Source organism: Corticium candelabrum, chromosome 15 (assembly GCF_963422355.1).
Source record: "Corticium candelabrum chromosome 15, ooCorCand1.1, whole genome shotgun sequence".
Classification (NCBI taxonomy): Eukaryota; Metazoa; Porifera; class Homoscleromorpha; order Homosclerophorida; family Plakinidae; genus Corticium; species Corticium candelabrum.
In genome coordinates this window covers 3,076,520-3,091,841 of record NC_085099.1, presented here as the reverse complement: position 1 = coordinate 3,091,841, position 15,322 = coordinate 3,076,520, and the positions used below count along the sequence as shown (strand labels likewise).

General features: G+C 40.2%; 2 protein-coding genes across 2 annotated transcripts; both read left to right on the top strand.

Annotated features, from left to right (window-relative positions):
• The first annotated feature begins 5,737 nt into the window (after nt 1-5,737).
• Nucleotides 5,738-13,816, top strand: LOC134191250 (uncharacterized). The gene is made up of 5 exons (XM_062659849.1): nt 5,738-5,794; nt 7,564-8,728; nt 8,792-8,842; nt 13,228-13,305; nt 13,367-13,816. Exons 2-5 carry the CDS (start codon nt 7,624-7,626, stop codon nt 13,636-13,638), a joined length of 1,506 nt encoding a protein of 501 aa, XP_062515833.1. The 5' UTR covers nt 5,738-5,794; nt 7,564-7,623; the 3' UTR covers nt 13,639-13,816.
• Nucleotides 13,817-13,977: 161 nt separating this feature from the next.
• Nucleotides 13,978-14,713, top strand: LOC134191251 (uncharacterized). The gene has a single exon (XM_062659850.1). It carries the CDS (start codon nt 13,993-13,995, stop codon nt 14,473-14,475), a length of 483 nt encoding a protein of 160 aa, XP_062515834.1. The 5' UTR covers nt 13,978-13,992; the 3' UTR covers nt 14,476-14,713.
• Nucleotides 14,714-15,322: the final 609 nt, after the last annotated feature.

The following is a 15,322-nucleotide window of genomic DNA, read 5'->3' as shown; positions in this document are numbered from 1 at the left end:
ATATATTAGATATAAATATATAAATATATAAATATATAAATATATAAATATATAAATATATAAATATATAAATATATAAATATATAAATATATAAATATACTAGTAAATGCTCGGTTAGCATTGTGTTTGGCGAGCGATGGTGTTCTGTCTTTACCTGTTCGCGTAACAATGGTTGCGTTACGTAGCAATAGTTTCTGTCAAACAACGCGTTGACTCAGGAAACAGACTTCTAGTTGCTCTTCTCTAGTATTTTGCGTTCAATTATCCTAATCCGGTGTTCAGTTATCCTACTCAGGCGTTCAATTATCCGATTCATGCGTTCAATTATCCGTTGCTTACCGCTGTTGTGCAATATCATGGAAAACTGAATAACTTACATAGTCTGCGGTTGTGCAGCTGCTCAAATATCATCATTCATCAGCTGTCTAGACGCAATAATTTGTAATTAATCTTGACTTTAGCCTGAATTTTTAGCGTGTGTTGTACGATAATTTCCTTTGCACTAATCTTGGTGTCCCACGTTTCCGCGGAGGTCTAACTAAACTGTTGTGAGCGAACTAAATCTACATATCTAGGAAGCCTACAACAACGCCTTGCTCCGTCAATCGTGGTGTAATCCGCATACTTTGTAAATTGCGCGTCTTGCGTGATACCATGCAACAGTCCATCATGCGTCGCAGCTGGTTTTTAGCTAATGAAGAGCTTGAATTTCACTACTTCACCTTCCCACCTTTCTTGAATCAATCATTTATTGTTCAGCTGAAACGTGAGTGAGCATCCTAGAAAGACGTCATGAAAGAAATGTGCGACTAAAATAATTATTTCTATATTTGGTACTTCTAATTAGAACAGAACATCGGATATTTGAATGCCTGAATCGGATAACTGAACGCCCAATTCGAATAATTGCTTGCCTGAATCCGTTAACTGAACGCCGAGTTCGGATAATTGAACGCAAAATACTATAGTTGTCTTCAATTCTTCGTTCACGCTTCAATCGTCTCACTCGTTTACTGAGATAGTCGCGTAACAATGATCGCATAGTCACGTGACAATGGTTGCGTAGCAATAATTTCTATCAAAGTAACGCGCGGAAACTCAAAAAACAGACTTTTCTCTTCTTTTAGCTTTATCTTTTCATTCCGTTTGTCACGTATCAGTCTGTTTTGCTCTTTAGTCGCGTAAGGGAGCAAAATCGAGAGTCGTTTCACTCTTCTCGCCAAGAAATTACAATTGAGTCGACCCCTCGAAATGAGTCCCTTGCTTCAATTTTTAGCGCATATGTTACGGAGTCAAATTGCATTCATCTGGCATCATCATTTTGTCGATCCGTCTTTCCGTTTTGCCGTAAATCTATATGACAAGTGCTGACGTACATATATAAATATATAAATATATAAATATATAAATATATATGGTATATAACTAGTAAATGCTCGGTTAGCATTGTGTTTGGCGAGCGATGGTGTTCTGTCTTTACCAATTCGCGTAACAATGGTTGCGTTACTTAGCAATAGTTTTTGTCAAACAAACCCGGGAACTCAGGAAACAGACTTTCAGTTGCTCTTCTAAAGTATTTTGCGTTCAATTAATTAACCGATTCAAGCGTTCAATTATCCGTTGCTTACGGCTGTTGTGCAACTAAATAACTTACATAGTCTGTGGTTGGACAGCTGCTCAAATATCATCATTCATCAGCTGTATAGACGCAATAATTTGTAATTAATCTTGACTTTAGCGTGAATTTTTAGCGTGTGTTAGGGTCTAACTAAGCTGTTGTGAGCGAACTAAATCTACATATCTAGGAAGCCTACAACAACGCCTTGCTCCGTCAATCGTGGTGTAATCCGGATACTTTGTAAATCGCGCGTCTTGCGTGATACCATGCAACAGTCCATCATGCGTCGCAGCGGGTTTTTAGCTAATGAAGAGCTCGAATTTCACTACTTCGCCTTCCCACCTTTCTTGAATCAATCATTTATTGTTCAGCTGAAACGTGAGTGAGCTCCCTAGAAAGACGTCAGGAAAGAAATGTGCGCCGTTTTGACTTTACGTATCAGTCTGAAACAATTATTTCTATAAATTTAGTACTTCTAAGACAGAACATCGGATAATCGAATACCTGAGTCGGATAATTGAATGCCCGAATCGGATAACTGAACACCCAAATCGGATAATTGATTGCCTGAATCGGATAATTGAACGCAAAATACTATAATCGTCTTCAATTTTTCGTTCACGCTTCAATTGTCTCACTCATTTACTAAGATAAGTCGCGTAACAATGGTCACGTAGTCACGTGATAATGGTTGCGTCACAATAATTTCTGTCAAAGTAACGCGCGGAAACTCAAAAAACAGACTTTTCTCTTCTTTTAGCTTTTCCCTTCCATCCCGTTTGTCACGTATCAGTCTCCTTTGCTCTTTAGTCGCGTAAGGGAGCAAAATCGAGAGTCGTTTTACTCTTCTCGCCAAAAAATTACAATTAAGTCGACCCCTCGAAAAGGGTCCCTTGCTTCAATTTTAGAGCATATGTTACGGAGTCAAAATTGCATTCATCTGGCATCGTCGTTTTGTCGATCCGCCTTTCCGTTTTGCCGTAAATCCATATGACAAGTGCTGACGTACGTATATAAATATATAAATATATAAATATATAAATATATAAATATATAAATATATAAATATATAAATATATAAATATATAAATATACTAGTAAATGCTCGGTTAGCATTGTGTTTGGCGAGCGATGGTGTTCAGTCTTTACCTATTCGCGTAACAATGGTTGCGTTACGTGGCAATAGTTTCTGTCAAACAAACGTGGAACTAAGGAAACAGACTTTCAGTTGCTCTTCTATAGTATTTGGCGTTCAATTATCCGAATTGGGGCGTTCAATTATCAGATTCAGACGTTCAATTATCCGTTGCTTACGGCTGTTGTGCAATATCATGGAAAACTGAATAACTTACATAGTCTGCGGTTGGGCAGCTGCTCAAATATCATCATTCATCAGCTGTCTAGACGCAATAATTTGTAGACTTTTAGTTGCTCTTTTATAGTATTTTGCGTTCAGTTATACGAATCCGTTGGTCAATTATCCGAATTGGGCGTTCATTTACCCGTTGCCAGGGGCTGTTGTGCAATATCATGGAAAACTGAATAACGTACCTAGTCTGCGGTTGGTCAGCTGCTTAGACATCATCATTCATCAGCTGTCTAGTCGCAATAATTTTGTAATTAATCTTGACTTTAGTGTAAATATTTAGTAAGTGTTGTACGATAATTTCTTTTGCACTAATCTTAGTGTCCCACGTTTCTGCGGATGTCTAACTAAGCTGTTGTGAGCGAACTAAATCTACATATCTAGGAAGCCTACAACAACGTCTTGCTCCGTCAATCGTGGTGTAATCCGCATACTTTGTAAACAGCGCGTCCTGCGTGATACCATGCAACAGTCCATCATGCGTTGTAGCAGGTTCCTAGCTAATCAAGAGCTCGAATTTCGCTACTTCGCCTTCTCACCTTTCTTGAATCAATCATTTATTGTTCAGCTGAAACGTGAGTGAGCATCATAGAAAGACGTCATGAAAGAAATGTGCGCGGTTTGACTTTACGTATCAGACTGAAACAATTATTTCTATAAATTTAGTACTTCTAAGACAGAACATCGGATAATTGAATACCTGAGTCGGATAATTGAATGCCCGAATGGGATAACTGAACGCCCAATTCGGATAACTGATTGCCTGAATCGGATAATTGAACGCAAAATACTCTAGTTGTCTTCAATTTTTCGTTCACTCTTCAATTGTCTCACTCGTTTATTAGCTGAGATAGGCGCGTAACAATGGTCGCGTAGTCACGTGATAATGGTTGCGTCACAATAATTTCTGTCAAAGTAACGCGCGAAAACTCAAAAAACAGACTTTTCTCTTCTTTTAGCTTTTCTTTTCCATCCCGTTTGTCACGTATCAGTCTCCTTTGCTCTTTAGTCGCGTAAGGGAGCAAAATCGAGAGTCGTTTCACTCTTATCGCCAAGAAATTACAATTAAGTCGACCCCTCGAAAAGGGTCCTTTACTTCAATTTTAGCGCATATGTTACGGAGTCAAAATTGCATTCATCTGGCATCGTCGTTTTGTTGATCCGTCTTTCCGTTTTGCCGTAAATCCATATGACAAGTGCTGACGTACGCATATAAATATATAAATATATAAATATATAAATATATAAATATATAAATATATAAATATACTAGTAAATGCTCGGTTAGCATTGTGTTTGGCGAGCGATGGTGTTCTGTCTTTACCAATTCGCGTAACAATGGTTGCGTTACTTAGCAATAGTTTCTGTCAAACAAACGCTGGAACTAAGGAAACAGACTTTCAGTTGCTCTTCTATAGTATTTTGCGTTCAATTAACCGATTCAGGCGTTCAATTATCCGTTGCTTACGGCTGTTGTGCAACTAAATAACTTACATAGTCTGTGGTTGGGCAGCTGCTCAAATATCATCATTCATCAGCTGTCTAGACGCAATGATTTGTAATTAATCTTGACTTTAGCGTGAATTTTTAGCGTGTGTTGTACGATAATTTCCTTTCCACTAATCTTGGTGTCCCACGTTTCCGCGGAGGTCTAACTAAGCTGTTGTGAGCGAACTAAATCTACATATCTAGGAAGCCTACAACAACGCCTTGCTCCGTCAATCGTGGTGTAATCTGCATACTTTGTAAATCGCGCGTCTTGCGTGATACCATGCAACAGTCCATCATGCGTCGCAGCTGGTTTTTAGCTAATGAAGAGCTCGAATTTCACTACTTCACCTTCCCACCTTTCTTGAATCAATCATTTATTGTTCAGCTGAAACGTGAGTGAGCATCATAGAAAGACGTCATGAAAGAAATGTGCGACTAAAATAATTATTTCTATATTTGGTACTTCTAATTAGGACAGAACATCGGATAATTGAATGCCCGAATCGGATAACTGAACGCCCAATTCGGATAATTGCTTGCCTGAATCGGGTAACTGAACGCTGAGTTCAGATAATTGAACGCAAAACACTCTAGTTGTCTTCAATTCTTCGTTCACGCTTCAGTCGTCTCACTCGTTTACTGAGATAGTCGCGTAACAATGATCGCATAGTCACGTGACAATGGTTGCGTAGCAATAATTTCTATCAAAGTAACGCGCCGAAACTCAAAAAACAGACTTTTCTCTTCTTTTAGCTTTTCTTTTTCATTCCGTTTGTCACAAATCAGTCTCCTTTTCTCTTTAGTCGCGTAAGGGAGCAAAATCGAGAGTCGTTTGACTCTTTTCGCCAAGAAATTACAATTGAGTCGACCCCTCAAAAGAGGTCCCATGCTTCAATTTTTAGCGCATATGTTACGGAGCCAAAATTGCATTCATCTGGCATCGTCGTTTTGTTGATTTGTCTTTTTGTTTTGCCGTAAATCCATGTGCTGACGTACGTATATATATAAATATATAAATATATAAATATATAAATATATAAATAAAATATATCTCGAGCTCAATTGACATGACAAGAGAGAGGCTCGCTTCGCTCGCCAATAAATATATAAATATATAAATATATAAATAAAATATATCTCGAGCTCAATTGACATGACAAGAGAGAGGCTCGCTTCGCTCGCCAATCATATATTTTATACACCAAAAGACATACGGGATTTCCACCAGCCACTTTATATGTATCCGGGACTCGTTCTACCACAGTCTACAAACAGGATCTGGGACGATCGCCGACTCGAAGTATCGGGTGCAGCCAAGGTGCGTGTATGCAGTGTACGTAGCATTTACTATTTATTGGTTGGAGATCGCATAAGCACTAGAAGCTCCAAAGACTACGCAAAAACGCTCGAGAAAGGTCGCTGCGCATTGCAATTGTCTCTGTTCGCCTACAGTCGCGACTGATCCGGAACTGTGTGTGTGAGTTCGATGTGCCAAGGCACATTCGTCATCTCAGAAACTAGACTCGAGTGTCAAGCTTTCGCGTTGATTTTTCATATTTCGAGTTGAGAGAAGGTTACTAGCGCTCGAGAAAGGTCGCTGCGCATTGCTATTGTCTCTGTACGCCTACAGTCGCGACTGATCCGGAACTGTGTGTGTGAGTTCGATGTGTCAAGGCACGTTCGTCATCTCAGAAACTAGACTCGAGTGTCAAGCTTTCGCGTTGATTTTTCGTATTTCGAGTTGAGAGAAGGTTAGTAGCGATGCAGTTGCACGTCGGATGCTTAGAATTCCAGTGGAGGTCACGGAACTGTTGGAAGGCTTCAGGTTTCCTACGTTTGTCTAAGCAGTCTTTCGATTCTAGACCGGCTGGATCTTAGGTCTAGGCGTTGCGCCGGTCTCTTGTGTATGTATCGGCTGGTTCACAATAGACGCACTCATGTTCACAATATGCAGGCGCCGCGATCCAATCCGATGGTGTGCGCCAACATCAAAGGATGCCGCCGTCGGAGCGCAGTGGCGCAGAGCGGAGCGCAACAATAGGATCAGCTCTATATGTCCGCGACTGCATGCACTTGTGTTTGGCCACGCCCTCAGTGGTGTGCATGTACGCTTGCCAGACTGTAGTGGTCTACAGTATGATGGGAACATTCTGTGTCTTCGATTTATTGGAAGTCGCATTTGTGGTGGAGATCACTCTAGTAGACGTGTCGTGTTATTGTTTGGCGTTGTGTGATGTGTAGCCTAGGTTCCAGACGCTTTCCCGGATGTACTACTGCACGTGACAGGTCCCGCTCGCTCCTCCTACTTTTGACCCCATATACCTATCACGTGCAATAGGACATACAGGAAAGCGTCTGGAACCGGTCACGTGTGATGTTGTAATTATGGTTGATATTAATATTGAGTAAAAAGTATGTAAACTGCGCGTTTTGCAACATAAGCCTAGCTTGGGCTGGTATTCAGCTCCAGTGTGGAAAACTATGGTAGGACGTAGGACAGTGTCCCACCAAATGTGTTGTTTGTCCGACCAATTACTGCATCAGTGTTGGGACGTGTTTGGACAAACATCTACTTGTTCGCATATATGATAGTGTAAACCTCATCTCCTAACACATGATGGCTTGTCCAATGGTGTAACTGTTAATTTCATGAACTTAGGTGCCTCCTCACATGCTTTATCCAGAGAAAACCTCAGCTGCCTTTAACGCCATTTCTTCCTTGGAAGTTGGTCTTAAAAAGTTGCATGCAAAAAATGGCTGCAGTAGGGGAGGCACTTAGTTAGATATGTAACACCATACAAGAACGTCCTACCAAGGCTCAGTCTGTCTGAGCCAAAATAATTCCCACACTGCGCTCTGTCTATAAATAGGCATTGTGTACACTTTCAGTTTGTCAACTACACCCACATGCACCGACTTTTGTTGTTCAGGCTTTTTAGATGTAGGTTGTGTGGACCTGATATAGTAGTAGATGAATTAATATTTAATCCGGACGAATTAGAAATAGAAGTTTTTCTAGAGTGTTTTTGCTGCTTTCTAAGTGTTACAAATTTGATTGTTAATATGCTCTTCCTACGCAAATTGCAGTTCAACCAAAAGCAGTCGCCAGACGAGTTGCTCGAACAATCTGCATTGTTTCGCTACATCATGACGGGTGTTGTAGATCATTTCAACGTATTCATTGTCTGCGCTATGGAGTCAGAGCTACAGGCTACAAAAGGAGTCCTAGAAAATGGAACTGAGAGCAAGTTTGAAAACAAATACCTAGGTATGGGAGACCTCAGCACGCTCAACGTGAGAATGTGCGAGAAATGGAATTCTACTGAGATGAAGGTGGGCATGGTCGCACAAACACAGATGGGAGGAATTGAGTGTCACAAGCTGGTCTCCAAACTCGCCAAATACTTCACGGCTAACGTGTTGGCGATGACGGGCATTTGTGCTGGAGATGAGAATAAATACGGTCATGTGGAGCACGGCTGTGTTTTTGTTGCTGATAGAACGACAGTAGAGAGCGGTGGGAAAGTCACAGAAGGCGGCGGCTACCAACCAAGAGCACTATACCGCGAACTTGACAAAGGGATCCTTGCCTCTGTTAATGAATTGGTTACTGGTCCCAGTGTCTGGTTAGAGTACATTCCAGAAAATGCTATTCGCCCCAGCCCTCGTTATCTTCAACAACTTATCCTAGACATTGTGTCCAAGAGTGGAGAAGACGGCATTACCAAGAAGGACCTACTAGACAAGTTGACAGACATGAAATTGCCTGGAATGACTACAATGGACGGCTATAACTCTGGTATGATCTATGGTGAAGTTCTGAAAAGGATGATACAACAGAAATCTCCTTGGGTATCTCGAACAGTAAAATATAGCTACATTGCCACTGATGAAGGAAAAGAGTATTCAGAAGATGAATATCCGTTTCCACGTGAAGATAAGATCAAAGCTATCACTGATTGCATGGTCTCTATACCACACGTCAATTTGAACCTGAAGGAAGAGTTGAAGGCTATAAAAGAACGCGTAGCCAGCAGAGATGTTAAGGCAGTAGACATGGAGGCTCACATGTTTATGGAAGATGCCATTGACATCTTTGCGAGACGGGGAGTACTGGGGAAAGCAATTGTCATGAAAGGCATCGCTGACTATGGCTCTGATGGAAGCAGAGGAGACTACTTTCAGGTGTATGCTGCCAGCACGTCTGCTGCCTTTCTAAGGCATATGATGACAGTCAAACAACATCTTTTTGGTAATTACTTTTAGCACAATATTCTAATCGGTTATCACACATCTTAATGTTGACTGTAATTAGTTGATGAAGAATCTCAAATGATGAAAACTCAAGGCGGACTACCACAACAAGGTCAGTGAACATTATGGTTATAGATAGTAGGTGTATATAGTAGTGTAAAACTGTTGATCACATGGTTCATTCACCTTGTGACATTTCATGTTCATGTGGAGTTTCTGATTGGGGCATAGCTAGTTCATTGGTCAGTGCAAGAGTGGTTGGAATAGTAAAGAAATTGTTGTATTGGTAGGATACAGTGTGTAGTCTGATGCAATTATCTACCATTAGGATATTCTAAATGAGGTAAAGTACCAATTAGCACAGGAAACTCTTTGCAATCTAAGTATGTTAATATAAATATTTTAATGAAAGCACTAAAGCTGGGCCATGCAGTATGCACCTTGAAGGTAATTAGTCACGCTATGACAGAATGGTATAAACATATTTCCTGTTTTAAACATAACAATCAGTATGTGTAGTGGTTGGCTGCCAGACTATGAAATATATGAACGTATGTATGTTTGCAAATTTGTCAACTTGAATGTGTGTTGTATGATATATGCAATGAGTACAATGTTCTACAATGGCGTAGGAGGCAGTGCGACTGTGCTTCTTGATGACTTCGCGTACCCACACTCTACTACGCTTTCTTCCGATCTGTCTTCATAGTACATGTATGCATACTGCGCAGAATCACTAAACTGTGAGACTGTGGCTGAAGCCGTGTTGGCACAAGGATAAAGAATGTCACAAGTGCAAGAAATTGGGACACATTGTGTCTGCATGAAAGAGCATTGTGAAGGTGAGCAGTAAGCCAGGAAACTGCCATTCAAAGCTCATCATGTTGAGCAATCAAGCGAAGAGTGCCGACTCCAGCTGCTTTGTGTCACAAGCACTTTCAGTGTCATGGTAGAGCACGCTACATGACCACGCCTACTAGCGCGCATTAGGCCAGCCCCCACAGCTTTAAATTTGCTTCGTATGTCTCTGTTCTAGTGCATGTACTGATTGCATGGTGCAGGAAACACGTTTGAAAGAGATCTTTAACACGTAAATATTGTAACTATTTTAGGTATGTGGATATTGTCAAGTGATTTAGCTGCTAGTGATAAAATGCATTAATATTGTTAGAGATTATGTTTGATCAATTGGTGTATGCGACTGACGTGAAATTATATTACCATATTTCTTTGATTAAACGGCGTCCTCGTTTAAACGCCCCAGTTGTATCGCTAGCTAGAAATAAACGCTACAGCATTAGTCGAAAAAATACGGTAATATATAGACAATATGAACTAAAACAATTATTTCAAACTTAATTTACTGTTAACATGTGACACAACACGTTTAGTTAGTCACTCGCTGTGTGTGTGTGTGTGTGTGTGTGTGTGTGTGTGTGTGTGTGTGTGTGTGTGTGTGTGTATGTGTGTGTGTGTGTGTGTGTGTGAGCGCACGCGCATATTATGTTCAGTATATAGTATTTGTCCAAGCAGTCTTTCGGCTGTAGACGGGCTGGATGTTAGCTCTAGGCATCGCGCAGGTCTCTTGTGTATGTATGTCTGTAAACCTTGTTTCTTAACACGTGATGGCTTGTCCAATGGTGTAACTGTTAATTTCATGAACTTAGGTGCCTCCTAGCATGCTTTATCCAGAGAAAACCTCGGCTGCCTCTAGCACCATTTCTTCTTTGGAAGTTGGTCTTAAAAAGTTGCATGCAAAAATGGCTGCAGTAGGGGAGGCACTTAGTTAGCCATGTAACACCATACAAGAACGTCCTACCAAGGCTCAGTCTGTCCGAGCCAAAATAATTCCCTATTTTCCACACTGCGCTCTGTCTATAAATAGGCATTGTGTACACTTTCAGTTTGTCGACTACACCCACATGCACCGACTTTTGTTCTTCAGGCTTTTTAGATGTCGGTTGTGTGGACTTGATATAGTAGTAGATGAATTAATATTTAATCCGGACGAATTAGAAATAGAAGTTTCTCTAGAGTGTTTTTGCTGCTTTCTAAGTGTTACAAATTTTGAGTCTTCTCTAATCTGTTACAACACTACCTCATACAGCTGGACAGAATGCATTCTTGTGTTACTATAGTCTGTCCAGCTTGAGATGACACGTGCAATTTACACTATCTCCGTGCTAGTTCTAAACCAGAGTCTTAGTACCGGTCATAAAGGATTACTCAAATCAACATTTACACATGTGGCATCTAATTACAATTATCCTAACAAAATTAGTCGTTTAGCGATTCAACCTCCTCTAGCGTCTATGACATTGTTTACTCTTGTAATCATGCTATCAACAAGGGTTTGTGTTCTTTCTTGTGGCACATTATTCCACGCTCTCTTCAAGCATTGCCACAGCTCTGTCGTTTATGTGGCAACTGCTGCTGAACAACACGTGCAATATAATCCCATATGTGATCAATTGGATTAAGATCCGGTGATTGAGCTGGCCAGGGACTAAGAGAGCTGGAGCCATTTTTGAACACTCTTTGCCTGGTGAGCGAGAGCATTGTCATGCATTAGTGTGACGTCACCATGACGTAGTTCAAACTTGTGGATTGTTGGAACTAGCACATTTTCAAGAATGCATACCATATGTACTTTCAGCGTTTAAGTAACCGCTCATTGACTAATGCAATGTGACCGATGCGATTACTCATCATGCAGCCCCAGTGATGACAAATTATTGAATTCAGTTTAAATCAGCAATTACTACGAGTGAGTAATCCTTTTGATCGGTACAGTACTGTATATATAGAGAGGCTCTGCTCTAAACTAGCCTCGTGTACCAGACCCTCTCCTGCCGTCGTGCTCGGTTCCCATATGGCGTTGTCGTTTCATACGGGAACCGGGCACGATGGCGTGAGAGGGTCTGCATGGAACTAGGCTACTCTAAACGACAACATATGTATAGTCGGGCGGGTTAGTTCCTGCATAATTGATTAGGAGGCATGCAATTAGTAAGTCCTGCCTAAGCTACTACTCTACCGAAAGTAATTGTTTGAAAGTAGGGTTTAGTTTTTTGTTATATATTCAGTGTGACTACAACTACCAACACTCACTTTTCAAAAGTCAGTTTTTTGCTTTTTAATTAATTACTGGAAATTGTTATTTTAATATACCGGGTCAAATTATAGAGAGCGTTGGCTTATTAATTAATTTTTTTAATTATTTTTAAATTTCTTCTTATAAGTTTTAATTAGCAGTAACAGTAACATCTAAAGTTTTAGCTACTACACGTAGACTAGCTATCCAGTCACCCAGTCACACTAACTGCCAATTAATTAATTGTTGGAAATGTGCATGCCAAATGTGCATGGCAACTGGTTATTTTTGGTCTAGAATTTAGAATCGCCATTTTCGGCGGTTTGCTTACTTTACATTTTAAACATAATTGGTATCAGAGCTGTAGACATTGAAATTAGTTTTTGAGTTTTTATCAATTGTACACGTAAAGACTGAACTAAGATTAATAGGAAAGTACGCAAAGTACTAGGTGAAGGCTATTGTGATAGCATTGCTCAAGCTCATGTTACTCGTTCACAGTATGAGGAAGCATTGACCATGACAACTAGTGGCTCAGTGGTTGTGCATAAAAGTAAACCTAGTGAGTGCAACATTAACAACTATAACCCTCACATAATGCTAGCTTGGCAAGCTAACGTGGATATCCATCCGGTATGTTAATTCTAAATGCTTATGCTTGTGTTATGTATGTAGCTTCTTACATAATGAAAACTGATCATGCTATGGGAGAGCTGCTTAAATGTGTTGCTACTGCAACTAGAACTGAGGAGCTAAAGCTCAAATGAAAAAAATGGTTCTGCATTTCTGGACCATAGGGAGGTTAGTGCACAAGAAGTCGCATACATTCTGTCATAGCGCGACTACTTACATTCAAGGTGCATACATGTACACATACATGCCAAGGGTTTGCACTTCTAGTGCTTCTTCAATGGAATAGTAAAGAAATTGTTGTATTAGTGTGTAGTCTGATGCAATTATCTACCATTAGGATAGTCTAAATGAAGTAAAGTACCAATTAGCACAGGAACTCTTTGCAATTTAAGTATGTTAATACAAATATATTGTTACTATACGATAAGTAATATAAGTAATATCATGTATTGTTAGTTTAATGTTTTGATAGGGCAGTGTTATTAAAATACATGTATGAGACAGTATGCAGCTGGTGTAATGTTATTTAATATTTTACTTTTTGATAGTGCATTGTTACAACAAACTGATTGATTGATTAATATGGTGATCTAAACAAAATTTTAAATTATTTAAACTTAATTTTCTGTTCTATACATAACAATCAGTACGTGTAGTGGTTGGCTGCCAGACTATGAAATATATGAACGTATGTATGTTTGCAAATTTGTCAACTTGAATGTGTGTTTGTATCCTGCGTTGACTATATGACCATGTATTATACTCTATAGATTCGCTGCCAGCTGTTCGTGTTAAGCCCAGTGGGACGTTGACACAAGCATCTTCTGCAGCTGTGCCTCAATTTGAGGGTATTTACTGATTTTCACGAGTAAAATTCTAAGGTTTGTAATTGTTTGAATGTGTCCACAGCACTTATTGACAAGCACGGTATAGAGAAAGTCACTAAGGTCATTAAAAACAATGTGTCCGGCTCCTTCCTTGATATCGGACTCGCTCTTGGCTTGAAATCGGACGAAATAAGTCAACTGACCAATCATCAATCCAGTGGAAGCGCTAGGCTTCAAGCCATCATCTCTGAAGTAGAAAAATCTGATGGCAAGAGACAGACGCTCATCAGAGTTCTCTTGGTGTGCGAAGACTTGAATCTCTTGGGCGGTATTCGGGATGACTTGCGCTACTAGCCTGGTGATATGATATGGCAATGTTGTTGTGTGATTTGTAGGGTAGCTTGATATTGTGCCGTGTCAGTAAAGGTTTAGCTAACTTGCTTTCAAATTTCAAGTTTGTATTCATGCATCTTTTTTGTTATAGGTGCAAAGAATTTGGTAAAATTGATTTATAATTTAATTAATTAAGCGGTGACTTGATCTTGTGTGTCCCATGCAACTGTTTGCGTCTCTTGCGCTAGAAATGATGCGTACAATACACAGTATCAAATTATTAATTAAACAGCTCACCTTTTTTAATTAATTAATTAACTAATTACCTCCAACATGTGAAGGTTTATACTGGAACCTGGGAGGTGGACGGTTTCGATGACCTCTACTGGAATGAATGGTATGCTCTTCATACGCAAATTGCAGTTCAACCAAAAGCAGCCGCCAGACGAGTTGCTCGAACAATCTGCATTGTTTCGCTACATCATGACGGCTGCTGTAGATCATTTCAACGTATTCATTGTCTGCGCTATGGAGTCAGAGCTACAGGCTACAAAAGGAGTCCTAGAAAATGGAACTGGGAGCAAGTTTGAAAACAAATACCTAGGTATGGGAGACCTCAGCACGCTCAACGTGAGAATGTGCGAGAAATGGAATTCTACTGAGATGAAGGTGGGCATGGTCGCACAAACACAGATGGGAGGAATTGAGTGTCACAAGCTGGTCTCCAAACTCGCCAAATACTTCACGGCTAACGTGTTGGCGATGACGGCATTTGTGCTGGAGATGAGAATAAATACGGTCATGTGGAGCACGGCTGTGTTTTTGTTGCTGATAGAACGATATTGTCAAGTGATTTAGCTGCTAGTGATAAAATGCATTAATATTGTTAGAGATTATGTTTGATCAATTGGTGTATGCGACTGACGTGAAATTATATTACCATATTTCTTTGATTAAACGGCGTCCTCGTTTAAACGCCCCAGTTGTATCGCTAGCTAGAAATAAACGCTACAGCATTAGTCGAAAAAATACGGTAATATATAGACAATATGAACTAAAACAATTATTTCAAACTTAATTTACTGTTAACATGTGACACAACACGTTTAGTTAGTCACTCGCTGTGTGTGTGTGTGTGCGTGTGTGTGTGTGTGTGTGTGTGTGTGTGTGTGTGTGTGTGTGTGTGTGTGTGTGAGCGCACGCGCATATTATGTTCAGTATATAGTATTTGTCCAAGCAGTCTTTCGGCTGTAGACGGGCTGGATGTTAGCTCTAGGCATCGCGCAGGTCTCTTGTGTATGTATGTCTGTAAACCTTGTTTCTTAACACGTGATGGCTTGTCCAATGGTGTAACTGTTAATTTCATGAACTTAGGTGCCTCCTAGCATGCTTTATCCAGAGAAAACCTCGGCTGCCTCTAGCACCATTTCTTCTTTGGAAGTTGGTCTTAAAAAGTTGCATGCAAAAAAATGGCTGCAGTAGGGGAGGCACTTAGTTAGCCATGTAACACCATACAAGAACGTCCTACCAAGGCTCAGTCTGTCCGAGCCAAAATAATTCCCTATTTTCCACACTGCGCTCTGTCTATAAATAGGCATTGTGTACACTTTCAGTTTGTCGACTACACCCACATGCACCGACTTTTGTTCTTCAGGCTTTTTAGATGTCGGTTGTGTGGACTTGATATAGTAGTAGATGAATTAAT